General features: G+C 43.6%; 1 protein-coding gene across 2 annotated transcripts in view; it reads right to left on the bottom strand.

The window, feature by feature from the left end:
* Window positions 1–19,299, bottom strand: part of LOC115482175 (bile acid receptor-like) — a 90,757-nt gene that overhangs the window by 6,203 nt on the left and 65,255 nt on the right. For both annotated transcript variants that reach the window (XM_030221767.1, XM_030221768.1), the window contains 3 exons: window positions 17,705–17,833; window positions 13,670–13,789; window positions 7,504–7,617 (listed from right to left, as the gene is read on the bottom strand). In XM_030221767.1, coding sequence (XP_030077627.1) covers window positions 7,504–7,617; window positions 13,670–13,789; window positions 17,705–17,833 — 363 coding nt within the window. The remainder of the gene's footprint in view (window positions 1–7,503; window positions 7,618–13,669; window positions 13,790–17,704; window positions 17,834–19,299) is intronic.

The following is a 19,299-nucleotide window of genomic DNA, read 5'->3' as shown; positions in this document are numbered from 1 at the left end:
CCCTGGTCCAGCATCTTTCTGTTGACGATGTAAACAGTGGCGTTCAGCAGTACTGTTAACAGAAATCCTGTGGTTACTGGCAACCATAAAAGGTTTTGCCTATCAGATTTTTTGGTAGGTTGCCAAATGTCCACCAGGTTTCATATCTGCTGGCCTTTATTGTTGAGTTACCAAACATGTTTGGAATATGGGCTATTTGTATTAGCTATAACAAATGGTTACAGCAGCAGGCTGAAAACCATAGAAATCAGGGTTCAAATCCCACTGCTGCTCCACTGCCTCAGGTACAATACTAAATTGTACCTTAGATATTTTATTATAGGCAGTATGTTAAAATTTTTTAAACCATGAGCTCTCCAGGGACAGAAAAACACCTACTGTACCTGAAGGTAATTTGCCTTGAGCTACTACTGAGAAACATGTGAACTTAAACCCTAATCCAAAATCCAGTATCAGGCATATTGTGAAGTAATACAAAACCCTACAAAATCACTCAGGACCCACAGAGCATACCACCATAACAGCACTAACTTCCAGGAGTTACACAACAAGGGCCTACTCAGGAAAAGGCTGCAATTTAAACATTACAATGGGCACTAGAACATCAATACATCTATTGGGAAAACTAAACAAATCAGATTTGTATGTTACATAGGCATTCAGTGTTAACAAACCAGTCAATATTCAGCCAGCAACGGTCAGTGGTTTTTTTTTTTTTTAAACATGGATTGTCATGGAAAGAACTGGGCACTGATATTCAATGCCGGACCATATCCAGGCACCAGCATTGAATATTCAGGGCTGACCAGCCAAGAGTTTGCCATCCGGATTTATGTAGGTCCCAGATGATATTCAGCCGGGACACCCACTACCCCACCCCCACCCTCCGATTCCAATTCCTCCCTGGGATTATCTCCTGGTTTCTTTTTGGCCCCTTGAATAGGGAACTAAAACTTTTGTGGGTCTCAGAGTGGAGTACCCCACATACTGCAGTTCTACATGCTCCTTTTTGGTCCACCTCTAGGGAGGAAGGGGTTCTTTCTAGCTGGCTCCCCTCTGGGGGAGAAAAACAAGGCTCCTGCCTACCCTCCAAAAGGTTAAGCTTAAACTCTGTGGGACCACTTTCTCAGCATAAACCTCCTTCTATTCAGATTTGATTGGCACATTTCTGGAGCAGGGGCACAGAATGTTCTTCCTGCTACTGTTACAGGTATATAAAGTAAAAGTGAAAAAGCCAAGTCTCAGAAGACAATAGGTTGTTTGTCAATGAGCCTGCTGTCTTAACTGAAGACAGCAGTAACAAGCCGAATGCATAAGGATGTCAGTGCAAAGCAAAATAGTTCACATCAGTAGCAGCAAAGTGTAGTCATGACCTGAAGATATAGTAAAATGCTTTGAGAAATATGGGTGTGAAAGACAGAACATTTTCTTGGGACCCATTAGAAGAAAAGTACTTCTCCTCATAAAGATGAAATGGCAATATTTGCTCACTATCACGACCTCATGCCATGCAATAACTAAAATTAGATATTGATGTTACTTGTAAACTTTTTTAAACACAGTACATATTTATAAGTGTGATAAAACGAGAAACAATTGATTATTTCACTTACGTTTAATGTGACAGATGGACCAGCAGCCTGTTCCTGATCTTTTTCCAGTCTTGATCAAAAGACGACAGGGCTACTTCCAGCATTTAGTCTGTTCTGTCACTTTCTTTCTTTCTCTGTCTTGCTTACAGTGCTGTCTCACCTTGCCCCCGTTACTCTTACCTCCCCAGACCCACACTCATACAATTATTCTTGGTTCACTCTAGCATACCTCATCAATCTACCCATTTCTATCTTCATAGAGACCATTTGCCCTCTTCTTATATATGTGGTCAATACAGAGCAATGTGCTGTCCATATTCCCGCGCTTCTCACAAAGTATCACGAGATTAGTTCGAGATTATGGGTCGCACACTGCTGCAAATTTAGTAGCCACTCTCAAACATTCCTTGGTGCTCAACCTTCATTCAGAAATACAAGAATGGTGCTGGAGTATTGATCATAAACTGCTGCAATCTTCTTTAGCTATGTTAAATTTCACCCTTTAGTAATCCCAGAAAATAGCAGAGCTGGAGAGCAGAACATGTTATTTCCCTTGTGTCCTGTAAATCCTTATTTGCATATCATGCTCACTTTACTTATTTATATTCAATGTGAGCTAATTTTAACACTACCTCACTGATGTCTTGAGGGATAGCATGCTTTTTTATGTGTCTTTATAAAATACTAGGGCCAAAGCACCAGAAATCATTCTTAAATTGAAGCCATGGTTATTTCATAAACAATGCATATAAATTTATTTATTTAGATTTTGCTCACAACTTTTTCAGTAGTAGCTCAAGGTGAGTTACATTCAGGTAGACTGGATATTTCTCTGTCCCAGGAGGGCTCACAATCACAATCTAAGTTTGTACCTGAGGCAATGGAGGGTTAAGTGACTTGCGCAAGATCACAAGGAGCAGCAGTGGAATTTGAACTGGCCACTTCTGGAATATAAGACCAGTGCTCTAACCACTGGACCACTCCTCCACTCTTTTGTGACTATACCAGTCCTCTGCCCAAATTCCATCCCCTGAACAAGTGGAATGCACAATAGTATGTGCGTTGGCACCAGGCTTACTTTTACACACATGGGGGAAATTATTTTCGCCTTAGCATATTCTATAAGATTTAAGCGCGATATATAGAATACACCTAAAATTACCTGTATACAAAAACATGGTGTAAATCTCTGTTCATAGATATACGTAGACTGGGCCATATTCTATAACAACGCGTGTAAATTTGGGAACACCCACAAAATGCCCATTTCTTCGTCCATAGCCATGCCCCTTTTGAACGTGCTTTAGAATTTAGGCACAGTTCATTACAGTACGCTTAGCGAGTTATATGCGTAAATTCTAATTATTGCCAATAAGTGCTCATTATTGCTTGTTAAATGCTGTTAACAACACTGATTAGCTTGTTATGCCAATTAAGTTACGCACATTATTATGGAATACGGTTAGATTTAGGCATGGAATGCTAGGCGCAATTTACAGAATCTGGCATATGGGGCCTGATTCTATATTGGGTGCTGAAAAAATCGGCACGAATGGAAAACATGCCTTCATGTAATCTATAAACTGCGCCTTTATAGAATACGCATAGCACCATCCATATGACTAAAATTTAGGCACCGCCATTTACACCAATGAAAAGCTGGTGTAAAATGCCCATGCCTAACTTTAGGCATGGAATGGGTTATTCTATAACACTGAGCATAAATTTTAGGAATGCCCACAACCATCCCATGGTCATGCCCACTTTTGAGATCCACGCAGTAGAATTTACACGGACTACTTTATAGAATACACCTAGCGAGTAGTGTGTATAAATTCAAATTAGTGCCAATTAATGCCGATAATTGCTTGATAACATCCAGTTATCGGCACTGATTGGCTTGTTAACCAATTGAGTTGCGCAGGCAAATCAGAATACACCAATTTTTGAAAGCACAACTCTAGTTGCACTATACAGAATTTGCAGGATAACCCTTGGGATAATTTTGTAAGAAGCCTTATAGGTGCATAAAAAGGTGTTTATATGCAAAAATTACCTCCAGAACAACCAGTTCACCAGTGTTCCTACATCTAGATGAGTCTAAGGTACTTATTTTAGAAATCCTATTTGTGATATGTGTGTGTAAAATCCGGCATTTAAATGTGTGTATATCATACACATGTAAAATTCAATTTTTCAAAGCTAGGTTTTACCTGTGCATATGAGAAGTTCGTCCGTCTGGGACAGAGATGTGTTGTGGGTGGGGCTAGAGCAGGATTGAAATCTAGACATTTACTCCAGATTCTGTATAGCGCGACTTAAGTTGTGTTCAAAAATCCGGTCGTATTCTAGATTTGGGAGCACAACTTAATTCATTGCCGGAAAAAGTGGTTAAGGCGGTTAACTTAGCGGACTTCAAAAAAGGGTTGGACGGCTTCCTGGAGGAAAAGACCATAGAATGTTATTGAATGGACGTGGGAATAATCCACTATCTCTGGGATGGGCGGGACAAATTGCTGGTTCTTTTGGTCGCTGTCGGTGACAGGGTGCTAGGCTCGATGGACCCTTGGTCTGTCCCGGCATGGCAATGCTTATGTACTTATGATAATTGCCAATTAACAAGCAATTATTGACACTAATTGGCATTAATTAGAATATACGTGCACAACTGTCTAAGCGTATTCTGTAACGTGGAGCATGTAAATTCTAAGTTGTATAGTTGAAAAGGGGGCATGGCTATGGACTGGTCGTAGGCGTTTCTAAAAACCATGCGTGTTGTTATAGAATACACCCAGTCTGCGCCTAAGTTAGGCATCAGCATATCACCAAGTTTTATTTGGGGTGACTGCCCGTGACTAAATTTAGTCGTGTGGATGGGTGCTCAGTGTATTCTATAAACCGTGTGGAAATTTAGCCGTACTTTATGGAATTCACATAGGTGTATTTTTTTTGCGCTGATTTTTTTAGGCATGATATATACAGTCTAGTCATTAGTCCCTTTTTCCTTTAGGGAAATCTTCCATCTTAAGTAGAGAGGTGTGGTAGCTGTGTTAGTCCACTCTTAAAGGTTATCAATAGAAATCAAACAAAATAAAACATGGAAAAGAAAATAAGATGATACCTTTTTTATTGGACATAACTTAATACATTTCTTGATTAGCTTTCGAAGGTTGCCCTTCTTCCTCAGATCGGAAATAAGCAAATGTTGGTAGATGACAGTATATATAAGAGAAACATGAAAGCATTACTTTGACAGTCTGACAGAGTGGGAGGGTGGGGGTGGGTCGGAGGTATGCATGGGGACATCAAAGCATTTCATTGATATTCTAACAGAATGGGTGTTGGTAGGTGAGAGGAGGGTAATAAACAGAGAAATACAGCTTTATGTTTTATAATGAGTTAGAAAACCCAGATCCTTATTAAGTCCTGTTTGTTGGGTGTCAAAATATTAAATCATTCTTATTTCAAAGGTCTTACGTTCCTGTATTGTTTTAAAATTACCTTTCAGTATTCTTACTGTGAAATCACTGGTGCAGTGTTCTGGTCTTGTGAAGTGTGAAGCTAATCAAGAAATGTATTAAGTTAGGTCCAATAAAAAAGGTATCATCTTATTTTCTTTTCCATGTTTTATTTTGTTTGATTTCTATTGATATCCTTTAGGGAATACACATCTAGGTCTGCTAAGATGTACATCATACATCAGAAGTTAGACCTGCTGTTTGACGTGAACAAGTTCAGGCCAAATGTCAGTAAGATGCTATAAGAACTGTTCTCTTACAGCACCTTACTGTCTTACTTCCCTATCACATCTCCCACCCCTCCACATCCATGTAGAGTTCACCATCACGACTACAACTCCCCCCTCAAATACATTCTCCTCTCCCAATCTGCACCCTCTGAACACAACCCCTCTCCCAATCAGCACACTTCCCTCAAATATAACCCCTTTCCCAATCTGCACCCCCCCAAATACAGTCCCTCTCCTGAACAACACCCCCCCCCCCCGAGTATAACCCCTTTCCTGATCACTACACCCCCTCCCAAATACAATCCTTTTTCAGACCAACACCTCCCTGAACACACCCCCTGAGCACAAACCCTCCCCCATGAGCAACATACTCTGCATTCATCATCTCCTCCCACTACTGACCATGCTAGCTTCCCGATTAGAAGCCCTCAACCTCCACCCAGGGATGCCCCTCCCTTCTCAGAGGCAATGGCCCAACCCACTTCCAAGCCCCCCCCCCTTGAACAACACAACCTGCCCCCACCCCCAGACGCTCCTGATCCCCGTAGCCACCCCAGGATTTTCACAGAGGTGGTCCCCGTGGTTAGTGTGCACGGCAGGATGTCCTACCCTGTGGTGACTCCAAAATGACCACAATGATCCCTAGCAGTAATCTTGCAGTTCTACAGCTAGGCCTTGACCCTAGCAGTAGTTACCACAAAATTACCATTAAGAGTCATCATGGCCATTGTGAAGCAAGAGCAGGACAGGATAGGAGTGGAGCAGAGTGGGTCTGCTCTTTCCCATGCACATTAGACCACCATGAACCATCAGGAAGTCCTGGAGATAGCTAGGGGGAGGATCTGGGGGGGCTAGGGGGAGAATCAGTTTTCTTCAAGGAGGAGGGGTTTGGAAACTGATCTGGGCTATCACATTGGGGGGTGCTAATTGGGAGAAGGGTTGTATTTAGGAGAGCTGTTGATTGGGAGAAGAGTTGTACTCAGGAGGGTGGTGCAGTTTAGGACAAGGGTTTTGTTTGGGGGTGCTGATTGGAAGAAGGTTTAAATGGGGGGAGGGTGCTGATCGGGAGAAGGGTTATGTTTTGGAGGTTTTGATTGTGAGAAGGGTTGTATTCAGGTGGGGGTGTTGATCAGAAGACGAACTGTATTTGAAGGGAGGAGGTTGTGTGTAAGTCCTCATGGGGGGTGGGAAAATATGATTGGAGGGAAGACAGTAAGGTGCTGTAAGAGGACAGCTTTTTCAGCAGTTTATCCTCCCTGTGTGATTCCAATGCCAGCAATACAAATGTAGGTTTGTTAAATGTCAGTCCTACGTGTGTATGTGGCCACACCCCTGTCTAGGTACCCCTGCTTTCTACATCTTTTTTCTCTACTTATTTTTCTAAAATGGGTCCTCCACCCAAAATGTATATCCTTGCCCGTCCTAGACATTTGTACCTGCCGATACCTATACATTTATTTCTACCAAGCCCGTTTTGTCAAAAATAAAACGGACCCTAGGAAGCGATTTCTCCTCTCTCCCCTGCCCTCCCCTCCATGTCCCGTGATTCTTCCCTCCCCTCCCATCCCCTCCATGTCCCGCGATTCTGACCTCCCCTCCATGTGCAGCGATTCTCCTCTGCCCTGCCGTCCCCTCCGTGTGCCGCGATTCTCCCCTAGCCTCCCATCCCCTCCATGTCCAGCGATTATCCTCTGCCCTGCCCTCCCATCCATGTCCCGCGATTCCAGTGGTGTGCTGGAGCAGGCTCTCACAGGCTCTCGAGAGCCGTTTGTTAAGTTTTTAAGAATTTTGGGAGCCGGTTCTCCATGGCTACTTGAACAAATGGATCCCAAAATTTGGGCTTGGGCCCCTCCTGAATTCTCTTTTACTTTGTTGGCGAGAGAGAGCCCCCTGTTAACAATTTACCAGCATACCCCTGCGCGATTCTCTCCTCTCTGCATCTCCCAAAGGCTATTGATATTTACATTTGGTATGCTGATTTCAGTGGTAGGGGGGGGAGGGAGGGTATCAGAGGGGTACAAAGGACTCTTGTGATAATGTTTGTCACTGGCATATTTGGGATTTCAGGGTAGAATCTCTGCATATCAGAGCGCTGACTCCAAACATTCAGTGGAAACCTAGGATTTAGAGTAGGACTACGTATTCTACAGTATCACATTATACCTGAAAAGAACACAGTGGTTGCTGCAAGGAGGGCATATTCAGTCTCAGTCACGTTCAGTTCGCCCATGCTTCTGTAGAAGTTAAAAAGTGGTGTCATAAACTGTCCTGTGATATCTACCAAAAAAAGTGAAAAAAAAAAACAAGAAATAGTCAAGCTTTCCAAAATATGCCTCAGATGGTTTCATTGTAAAATAGATGTAGTTACTGTACCATTTCAGACCAAGTTGTGAACTGGTTAGTCCCTATGGATCAGAGGGATGGCATAGAAATTCCATTAAATAACCTGCATATGGTCAAGCCTTGTCATGTCTTTTCTGGTACACATGTAACCCTGGCCCCAAAGGAATGATGGTTCAGGCTCCTGACTAAGTTCTTGATTTATTTATTTATTTTCAGTACTTGATATACTGCAAGTGGTCCCTGAGGTGACTATTCTGCTTATTTTCGAAGGAGAAGGGCGGCCATCTTCCGACAGAAATCGGGAGATGGCCGGCCTTCTCCTAAGGCCAGCCAAATCGGTATAATCGAAAGCCGATCTTGGCTGGCTTCAACTGCTTTCCGTCGCAGGGCCAGCCAAAGTTGAAGGGGGCGTGTTGGCAGTGTACCGATGGCGGGACAGGGCTATGGTTAAGAGATGGCCGTCCTCGTCCGATAATGGTAAAAAGAGGGCCGGCCCTGACGAGCATTTGACCGACTTTACTTGGTCCCTTTTTGTTCACAACCAAGCCTTGAAAAGGTGCCCAAACTGACCAGATGACCACCGGAGGGAATCGGGGATCACCTCCCCCTACTCCCCCAGTGGTCACCAACCCCCTCCCACCCAAAAAAAAATATAAAAAAAAACATTTTTTGCCAGCCTCTATGTCAGCCTCAAATGTCATACCCAGCTCCATCACAGCACTATGCAGGTCCCTGGAGCAGTTTGTAGTGGGTACTGCAGTGCACTTCAGGCAGGCGGACCCAGGCCCATCCCCCCCTACCTGTTACACTTGTGGTGGTAAATGGGAGCCCTCCAAAACCCACCCGAAACCCAGTGTACCCACATCTAGGTGCCCCCCCCCCGTTACCCTTTAAGGGCTATGGTAGTGTTGTACAGTTGTGGGTAGTGTGTTTTGGAGGACTCAGCACACAAGGTAAGGGAGCTATACACCTGGGAGCAATTTGTGAAGTCCACTGCAGTGCCTCCTAGGGTGCCCAGTTGGTGTCCTGGCATGTGAGTGGCACCAGTGCACTACAAATGCTGGCTCCTCCCACGACCAAATGGCTTGGATTTGGCCGGTTATGAGATGGCCGCCATTAGTTTCCATTATCGGCGAAAACCAATGTCGACCATCTCTAAGGGCGGCCCAAATGTTGAGATTTAGCCGACGCCAACCGTATTATCGAAACGAAAGATGGCTGCCCATCTTGTTTTGATAATACGGTCGGGTACGCCGCTTTTCGGAGCCGTCATTATAAATGGCCGCCCTTATAGATGGGCGCCCTCGTTTGATTATGCCCCTCCACGTGGTTTACAGTTTCTATTACAGGTACTTAGTATTGTCCCTAATGGGCTCACAATCTAAGTTATATATATATATTATACCTAGGGCAATGGAGGGCTAAGTGACTTGCCCAGGGTCTCATTGAGCTGCAGAGGGAATTGGTTCCCCAGGATCTCAACCAACTGCCAACCATCAGGTGGCAGCAGTAATTGAACCCGGTTCCTCAGGTTCATAACCTGCTGCAATAATCATGAGGCCACTCCTCCATTCCACTTGATGGCAGGCTCCCAGGGCCAAGCATATAAAACCAAGTCTTTATGTAGGGCACAGGCTGGGACTGAAGCAGTCTCCAGTAGGCCGGAGGGTATCCTACCCGATTCTCCCAGACTATCACTCGTCAAAGAATCAGCCTGTTACAATAGATGAGCTTCAGTAGCAACTCTTTTCTGTTTCAACTCATCAAAGAGAAATAAATGAATGGCTGAACAATTAAATAATAGGTATGGTATTTACAGTTCTGTTCAATGAAGATCAAATCCAAGTAAGTATTGAAAATGTCCAACCCATGTCTGACTAGATGGATGCGTTAAATACAGTTCTGTGTCACGCCAAGAGCGGGACTTCTCCACACCCACTCCTTCTCACCTAGGGTGTCTTTTCCCCAAAGCTATGCCTGACATAATACCCTGCCAGCCCAATTTGGAGAGGCAGCTCCTTTCTCCTCCAACACCTCTGCTCTCTATCAGAGGCAGCGCTTACTGTCCTTATACATTCCACCTTTTAAAGGTTTGGGATCCCCCTCTGTACTTAGGGTCTTGGTGAGGGTTGGGTAATCAAAGACCCCATTCAATCAGCAATCAATTATTTTATTTCCTTTCCACCCCGACCCCTCAAGGCTGGGCTTACTCCAAACTGCACCCCTCAACAGGCAGTTCTGCTAGCTCCCTTCTCCTCATGGTGACCCCCAGGAAAATTCTCACCTCCCTCCCAGGAAAATTCTCACCTCCCTGTACTACCTCCCTGTACTAGAACGTAAGTCTTGTCATACTGGGACAGACGGCAGGTCCATCAAGCCCAGCATTCCGTTTCCAACAATGGCCAATCCAGGTTATAAGTACCTGGCAAGATCTCATAACAGAACAATACATTTTATGCTGCTTATCCTAGAAATAAGCAGTGGATTTTCCCCAAGTCCATTTTAACAATGGCTTATGGACTTTTCTTTTAGCTAACTGCTTTTACCACATTCACTGGCAACGAATTCCAGAGTTTAATTACACGTTGAGTGAAGAAATATTTTCACCGATTTGTTTTAAATTTACTATTTTGTAGCTTCATTCCATGCCCATAGTCATGTCAGTAGGAAAACCCTTGATGGTAGAAGAGAACATTTGTTGGTTCAGGTATGAAGATAGTCTCCTTTATCGATGTTTGTTCTTATAGATTACAAGCTTAAGTCGGCATAGATGTGCCTAAATGTAGGCGCAACCACTTATACCTGGTCAATGGCAGGTGTAACTGTTCGCAGCTAAATGCGTCAGTTGTGTGTATAACTGCCAGTATTCAGTAAAGTGCATGCTAAAATAGTCGGCACGCCCTTGACCCACCCATAACCCACCCACATCTATGCCCCCATTGCAGTTGCACGCTATAGGATTTAGGTGCCAACTTTATAGAATAAGGGGGCACCTCACTAACTTGTGTAACTACTAATTAGTGCTAACCAGGGGCGTAGCCAGTATGGGGCCATGGGGGCCTGGGCTCCCATAGTTTTGCCCCTGGACGCCCCTGCCGACGACCCTCTTGACCCCCCCTCCTGCCGCCAACTCGTCAACCTGCTGTCGCCTACCTTTGCTGGGCAGAACCCCAACCCCCCGCCAGCCGAGCCGAGGTCCTCTTCTTCCCAATCCTGCGCAAGGCTTTATTCTAGTCTGACTTCCTGCATGTTGTACGTGCAGGATGTCAGACTCATTGGGAAGAAGAGGACCTTGGCTCGGCTGGCGGGGGTTGGGGTCCCCCGCCAGCAAAGGTAGGCGATGGCGGGTTGGCGGTGGGAGGGGGGTTGAGAGGGTCGTCGGCGTGGGGGGGGTCAAAGTTGGTGGCGTTCGGCAATGGCAGGGAGGGTCAAAGTTGGTGGCGGGGGTTCAGCAATGGCAGGGGGGTAAGCGGCGCCGGGGGGCTAAAATGCGCCCCCTCACCTCAGACTCTGGACCCCCCTCCGGCCGAAGTCTGGCTATGCCCCTGGTGCCAACTAGTGTTAGTTAGTGCCAAATATTGACAATTTTGGCACTTAAGTGCCAATTAAGGTCCAAATAATTAAGTTGTATGAGTGACGTATTCTATAAAGTGTGTACACATTTTCATGTGCAAGTGTGTGCGCCTTTATAGAATTACGGGGAAAAGGTCAACATTACAATATTCTTTCAATACACTGTACAAGTCGCACTTGTAAATAAAAGGTGTGGGAACACAAGGAAAAGAGGGGTGTGTAATCATGAAGACTAGTGCAAACAATAGAAGGGTTGTGAGCTGCCACAGGCCATATCACGAACAAATTACAGAAAGGTCTTGAGTATAATAAGGTTTAAGCGCCATTTTAAATTTACAATATGAAGCCTCAGAACGAGCATAGTGGCCCTTTTACTAAGCTGTATTATGTGTTAACATATGTTTAATGCAGGAAAAATGGCCCAATGCATGACGTGTTAAAGTATTCTGTATTAGTTGTGTCATTTGTGCGCACTAAGCACTATTCAGCTAGCACGCTGAAATTACCACTGCACTAACTTCATAACACAAGACAACCCCACAATTATCAACACCCCAGATTACACGCTCCCTATCTCAGACAGCCTGAAAATTCTCGGAGTCATAATCGACCGAAACCTCACACTAGAGAGCCAAGTGACATCCACAACAACAAAAAATGTTCCATTCAATGTGGAAACTCAAACAAGTGAAACAATTCTTCCCGAGGGAAACATTTCGCAACCTGGTACAATCAATGGTACTAAGCCACGTAGGCTACTGCAATGGAATTTATGCGGGATGCAAAGAACAAACATTAAAGAAACTTCAGACCGCTCAAAACACGGCAGCTAGGCTTATCTTCGGAAAAACACGATTTGAAAGCGCAAAACCCCTCCACGAAAAAACGACACTGACTCCCAATCAAAGAACGCATTGCTTTCAAAATCTGCACTCTGGTCCACAAAATTATCTACGGTGAAGCCCTGGGATACATGACAGAATTGATCGACTTTCCAACTAGAAACACATTCGAATCTACACGAACATACCTAAATCTGCACTATCCAAGCTGCAAAGGACTCAAATACAAATCAACCTAAGCATACAACTTCTCCTATATAAGCACACAACTGTGGAACGCATTACCAAAAGCCTTGAAAACCACGTTCGACCACCTAAACTTCCGGAAAAAAACTAAAAACTAACCTGTTTAAAAAGGCATACCCTACCAATCCATCATAAATGCCTGATCTCTGCAACACAACAAACCTAAAGTACGAAATGGACATAACACAACTCTTCCGTTGAACGATTCCCTAATGTGGCTGTGCCACATCAACTTTATCTTACCACAACATCACTTTGTATTTGTTTATACCAGAGTATGCAAATGCCTCTCCGGTACTATGTAAGCCAGATTGAGCCTGCAAATAGGTGGGAAAATGAGGGATACAAATGAAATAAAATAAATAGGAAGAGGCAAGTGCTCATAGGAACATAAGACTAGCCATACTGGGTCAGCCCAATGGTCCATCTAGCCCAGTATCCTGTTTCCAAACAGTGGCCAAGCCAGGTCACAAGTACCTGTCAGAAACCCAGATAGTAGCAACATTCCATGTAGAACCCTAAAGAATAGCAAGATTCTGGAATCCTAAAGAGTAACAAGATTCCATGCAGAATCTCAAAAAGTAGCAACATTGTGCCTGTAGAACCTCAAATAGTAGCAAGATTCCAGAATCTCAAAGAGTAGTAAGATTCCATGCTACCAATTTTAGGGCAAGCAGTGGCTTCCCCATGTCTGTCTCAACAGCACACAATGGACTTTCCCTCTAGGAACATGTCCAAAGTTTTTTTAAATATTAGCGCACGGCCAGATATTTAACAAAGAGAAAAATGCCTCTTTTATGGCCACAGTAGAAATGGACTTATCACATGGGAAAGACCTGCTCTGAGACATGCTGGCCCATTTACTAGTGCAGCTTAATAAAGGGGACCCATAGAGTGGTAATCCATTCCATAACACAGAAAACAACCAACGTGAAAGCAGGAATGATAAACAGTGTCTAAACGGATTATGCAAATACAAAAAAACCATGGAGAAAAATATTCTTCTTCCATGATTTAGAATATAAAGAGGCAGGAGAGGACTTTCAGAGGCCTCCTTCCCTTTTCCATGCAGTCATTCTTTGCTCATTAAAATGAAAATTGTATTTTTTCAAATCTCTGTAGTAATACACAATATAGTGGCAGTGTCATGGTGATCAAGTTATGTACCATCACTTCTGCAAGTGATAAAATGGACCAGAAACCCTTAATTTGATAACAGTCCTAAAATTCTCGTGCACACATCGCAAGCATTATGTGAGCTCTTTTATTCTAAAATGCTATAAACACTTGTTAAAAGAATATCAAGAATTCTGTTTCTAAGGTACCTGTGGCCGCGGTGGATGTGGGAGTTTTTTCCCTTTGAGAAGTTTCTATGGGATAAACAGGGTATTTCTCAAACTCTTGGACATCGTAACACCCTACATGGTCAGAGAACCGTCCATGGCCTAAAAAAGAAAAATATACAGGTTTTTAAAAAACACAATTATTTTAATCCTGAAATGCTTTGAATTGTATTGTATTTTTCCTGTCCTCTTTCTTCCCATTGCTGGGGATTGAGGGTTAGGTGATCCCAGCTTTACCATGGTGCTTGTCAGGGCCGCTGAGAGGGGGGGACAGGGGGGACAAAATTCCTGGGACCCGGGCCTCCAAGGGGGCCCAGCACCGCAATCCCACCCGCTACCGCCACCGAGCCCCTTCCACCCAAACCCCGCCAGCAGAAGTGCTGTCTTCTGTTCTGACTCCGGTGTGCGCAGCCCACACAGACGCGCTCCTCTCAGCTGATCTTCGCTGTACTCTGCAGGGCTTCTGTGCATCTGTGCGTCTGACGTGCAGGACGTCAGACGCACAGAAGCCCTACAGAGTACAGCGAAGATCAGCTGAGAGGAGCGCGTCTGTGTGGGCCACTCATGCCAGAGTCAGAAGACAGCACTTCTGCTGGCGGGGGTTTGGGTGGAAGGGGCCAGGCCCAGTGGCGGAGGCGGGTGGGACTGTGGCACCGGGCCCCCCTCAGGGGGGCGACGACAACCTGGGGGTGGCAATGGGGGCGGGGCCCAAGGGACGGGGCTGGGGGCCCGGGGGCGGCCTTGTCCCGGGCCCGGCCCAGTCTCTCGGCGGCCCTGGTGCTTGTGACCTTTTCTAGAATATAAACTGCTATTGGTTGAATGTGTTTTGAGGATGGTGATATAATAGTACAACATAACGCAGAATACTGCAGAGGTTTGTTATTGCTCTCTGCTGCCCCCAGCCTTTTCTGGAAGTCCCCCATCCAGTACTATAAACCAGGCCTGACTCTGCTGAGCTCATGAAATCTTTTTTTTTTTCTTGAACTTTATTTTTCATATCAAGAAAAAAACAATTACAAAAAACAATATTAGTGGCTGCTCTCTCACAGCAAGAAAACAGACAATGCTCCCAACCCCTCATCCCCTTCATCTTCTCTTTGATGGGAAATGTTCTGTTCTACCAAGCCCCTGCACTGAGCAAACCTGTTACTCAGAAAATGTGCACATCCCCAAACTCAAGTAATGCATGACCCTGCTGCAGTAATATATTCTAGCTTCTTCTGAACCCATCTCACAGAGGGGTCCCATACTCTGCCAAAGTTCTCGAACTGATTCCTCCACATTACCATTAGTCAACTAGAAATGTAAATATTCCAGATCCTCAGGATGAGGGAGCACATCATGGGAGCAGAAGACTGTCTCCTAACACGTGCTATTTCATACCTCTTCTGCAGTTGCATAGCTCGCCAACAAGAAGTATGTATTATTTCTAAGCCCTTAGGACAAACACTGCAGTAGTAAAGTTGTGGTTTATTTTTTGTTTGTAGAAAGTAATAGGGAAGAACCAATCCTCATAAATCAGCACAAATAGCAAACAGGCACAGCGAAGATGACAGTGAAGAACACATAGTCAGAGATGGTACTGTAAAACTTTAATTAAAGCATGGCTTGACTTGACATAGGCCTGTGTTTCGGCCACCCAGCCTTCATCAGGAGTCAAATGCCACTGGAGTTGTGTATTCCATAAGTACATAAGTATTGCCATAGTGGGAAACACTGAAGGTCCATCAAGCCCAGCATCCTGTTTCCAACAGTGGCCAATCCAGGATACAAGTACCCGGCAAGATCCCAAACAGTACAATACATTTTATGCTGCTTATTCTAGAAATAAGCAGTGGATTTCCCCCCAAGTCTATGGACTTTTCCTTTAGGAAGCCATCCAAACCTTTTTTAAACCCCACTAAGCTAACTGCTTTTACTACATTCTCTGATAACGAATTCCAGAGTTTAATTACACATTGAATGAAGAAATATTTTCTCAGATTTGTTTTAAATTTACTATTTTGTAGCTTCATTGCGTGCCCCCTAGTCCTAGTATTTTTGGAAAGAGTAAACAAACGATTCACGTCTACCCGTTCCACTCCACTCATTATTTTATAGACCTCTATCATATCTCCCCTCAGCCATCTTTTCTCCAAGCTGAAGAGCCCTAACCGTTAAACGTTGGCAGTCTTGCTATAAGGTCTGTCGTCTAAAATGTCACTCTCAGAGCTCCGAACAAACACTTCAAGAAAAAAGGAAAAAAAAAAGTCGAGCTATGCTTTAATTAAAGTTTTACAGTGCCATCACTGACTGTGTGTTCTTCGTTGTTATCTTCGCTGTGCCTGTTTGATATTTTCTACTTGCACCACTGACATTTCAGTTTTAAAAAACCCACTAATTTATCCCAGAATACTTGGGCTATCCCACCAAATGTGTATATAGGTACTCCCACATCCACACTCTTTCCAGCACTGGTAAGACAGTGGGTGAAACATCATACACAGACTACTTGAGTTCCTGCACCATAGGTGCAGCACTTTCTATGCATTCTCTACTAGGTTGTAGAAAAATAATTCCTTCCACTACTTGTCAAGTGAGTTTTTAAGTCCCGCTCCCAAGCTAGCATGAATTTGAATGTAGTGGCGCTCAGGGAGGCCAGAATCTGGTAAACCCTATTCAGCAAGCATTTATAATCCCACACCCCATTCAAGATCTGTTCAAACGGGGTTAACTATTTTGATAAGTCGCCCTTTACCTCTTTACAGTTCAACATGGATCCCACCTGCATATTTATTTGTTCATTATTTATGTTTAATAGGATTTATTTACTGCCTTTTTGAAGAAATTCACCCAAGGCGGTGTGGCAACTAGCATTTTCAGCTCTTGGTTGCATGCTCCCCTCTGGCCCCATATTTGCTCACGCCCATCTCTGCCTTGAACTGCCTAACTAAAAGAACTCTTGCAAGTTCAGTTGATTCTTCTTTGTAGATATCACTGCATGTTGCCAATTGGGTAGGGTTAGGGGAATTCAGGGGAACACGGGAATGGGCCCGGGGTGCTCAGATACATTGCTTCTTATTAGTGGGGCTTCGGCAGCCATCCCAGGCCATGATATCACTTCCTCTGCAAGCTAATGAAATCTAACCACATTAAGGCCCTCCCAGGCCAATATAACATATTTATTCCCATGATGTAAATGCTTCTGATAGAAAGGATAAGGTTTTTGGACTTATTCTCTTCTGCCAGAATGTAAACTGATCCTGTAGCAGAAGTGCTTAGCTAAGTACCAACCTTTCTAAAATTAACTTTTTGTTTAAAAAACAATTAGGCCCGTGAAGCCCTGCTGTAACTTTCTTTTTCTTGGTATTATAAGGAAAACTAGCCATTGTAAGGGTAAAGAAAAGTTGAAAGGCTTCTCTCAATTAAGTAGCTGTTGAAGTGGTGTTTTAATGGCGCTGGTATAAACAATGTGATAGGAACTACAAATCTACCTCCAGATTCTATAGAGGTCACCCAAAGTTGGGTGTTCAAATTTGAGTGGGGATCCCAGATGCACGCACAAGCTAATTAGTTAATGAGCCGTTAACAATCAGTTATTGATGTTACTTGGCACTAATTTTGGATTTACATGCAGATCTGCATACGTGCTATTCTATAATGCTGCGCAACCTAAAAGGGGGCGTGGCCATGGAAGAGACATGGGCAGGTCAGGGGCGTTCCAAAAATTTCAGCGCAGAATTATAAAATACTGGGGTTATGTGCCCAACTTGCGTGCCAGGATATATATCAAGTTTCAGCAGGCGTAACTTCTCGCATCCAAATTTGGGTACAGGAATCCATGCTAAGCGCTTTTCTATAAAGGGCACTCAGCCTGGACTGCCCGTTATAGAATAGCGCTTAGTCAGCATTTTTCCTGGCGCCTTAATTTGAGCACCGTTTAGCGAATCTGTTCTTTAGTGTCCATTTTGGATAGTTTGTCAAATTATTGCAAAATTGTTTTAAGTATAAAGTAGCACATCGCTTATCTGGTCTTACTTTTGCTTGCTGATGACAGAAATTCACTTGCTCTGTGGTTGTATATCTGGGCTGAACGTAAAAACATGGCCTCAACTGTGGAGCCTTTCAGTAAAGCAATCTGGTCTTCGTAATCCAACGTTTCAAATCCTGTTAGAGAAGATAGTCATTCTGGTGATGTTTATGAAAATTCGTACACTGTCTTCCTAATGAAGGCCATATGCTAAAATGTAATTATCTACGGATTAATTATGGTGTACTGGCCAATAATATTGTGATGATTCAGTAACTGACTACTTGATTTTGTTCCAGTTGAAGTGCCAGGTTTTTGTTTATCTATTTCTGCTCTTGAGGCCTTGAGGCTATGTAGACTCATACTGACTTCTCGAAAAAGACCCTGAACTAAATTAATGTTCTATAAGTAAGTGGCGGGGAGGGCAAGTTGCACGGACAAAAATGTAATCTTCAAGTTTAAGGATGCCAGTAGGTCTACTGTACAACTGAGTCCTTGTTTATTCGCCATCATGTCTGCCTGATTAGGGCACTGGAAATCTCAGTCAAATTAGCAACAAAATGGGCCACATATCAATGGTAAAACACAAAAACAGGCTCTAATTCACTCCAAAATACTGGCACTGCTTTCTTCTTATGCTCGAGACTGAGAGAGAGTGAATTATCATTTGCAGCAATTTTGTCTTTGAAGGTGGATATTGCAAGACTGGTGACACAAGATAAAGGCTGTTTTTTTAACCATTTAAAGTCTGTTTAAACAGCGCATTTATTAGTAGAGACTTTGGACACTGTGTCTCAAAGATTTTTTTTTTTTAACCTATGATTACTGTTTTAACTGTGGGCAAGAATGAACACTAAAAGGAAGTAGTTCATGATATCTATTGAGATGTTGCCACAGTTTTATGAGGTCTTTTCCTCCTTTATGACAGAATTTTCATAATTGAATCTTTTAAGAACTTTTATATTCACAGTGTTGGTTCCAGATATCAATGGCACCTTCAAATGTGAGTTAATCAAGATGCAAGTGTCCTTCACATATACATGTATGAGTGGGGAAATAAAGTGTTGTATGCTCTACAGATAAACAAAGTACACATATTAAATTAAGAACACCAGAGTTATTACAAAATAGTGCTCAGATATGACCAGTACATTTCATATAAAGATGCCCCTTTGCCAAATGTATTTGATAGATGTACCCCCGTATTTGTGTGGCTTTCAGTAAGTCACTAAGGGGCCCTTTTACTAAGCCACATAAGCGTGGCAAAATGGAGTTACTGCACGGCTACCACATGGCCCTTGCGGTAATTTCATTTTTGGTGCGCGTCTGCGACATGCGGCCCAAAAATATTTTTTATTATCTGGCATGCGTCAGCTATGCGCGCCAAGTGGCATTTGGCGCATGTAGGTCATTACCGCCCTGTTACCATGTGAGACGTTACCACTAGGTCAATGGCTGGCGGTAAGGTCTCAGACCCAAAATGGACGCGCGATAATTTTCATTTTGCCACACGTCCATTTTCAGCAAAATTTTTAAAAAGGCATTTTTTGCAGGTGCACTGAAAAATGATTCTGTGTGTGCCCAAAACACGCGTCTACACTAT

This window comes from Microcaecilia unicolor, chromosome 12 (genome assembly GCF_901765095.1).
Source record: "Microcaecilia unicolor chromosome 12, aMicUni1.1, whole genome shotgun sequence".
In the NCBI taxonomy this organism is placed as follows: Eukaryota; Metazoa; Chordata; class Amphibia; order Gymnophiona; family Siphonopidae; genus Microcaecilia; species Microcaecilia unicolor.
The sequence above is the reverse complement of the archived record's forward strand: the minus strand, read 5'-3'. Positions and strand labels throughout refer to the sequence as shown.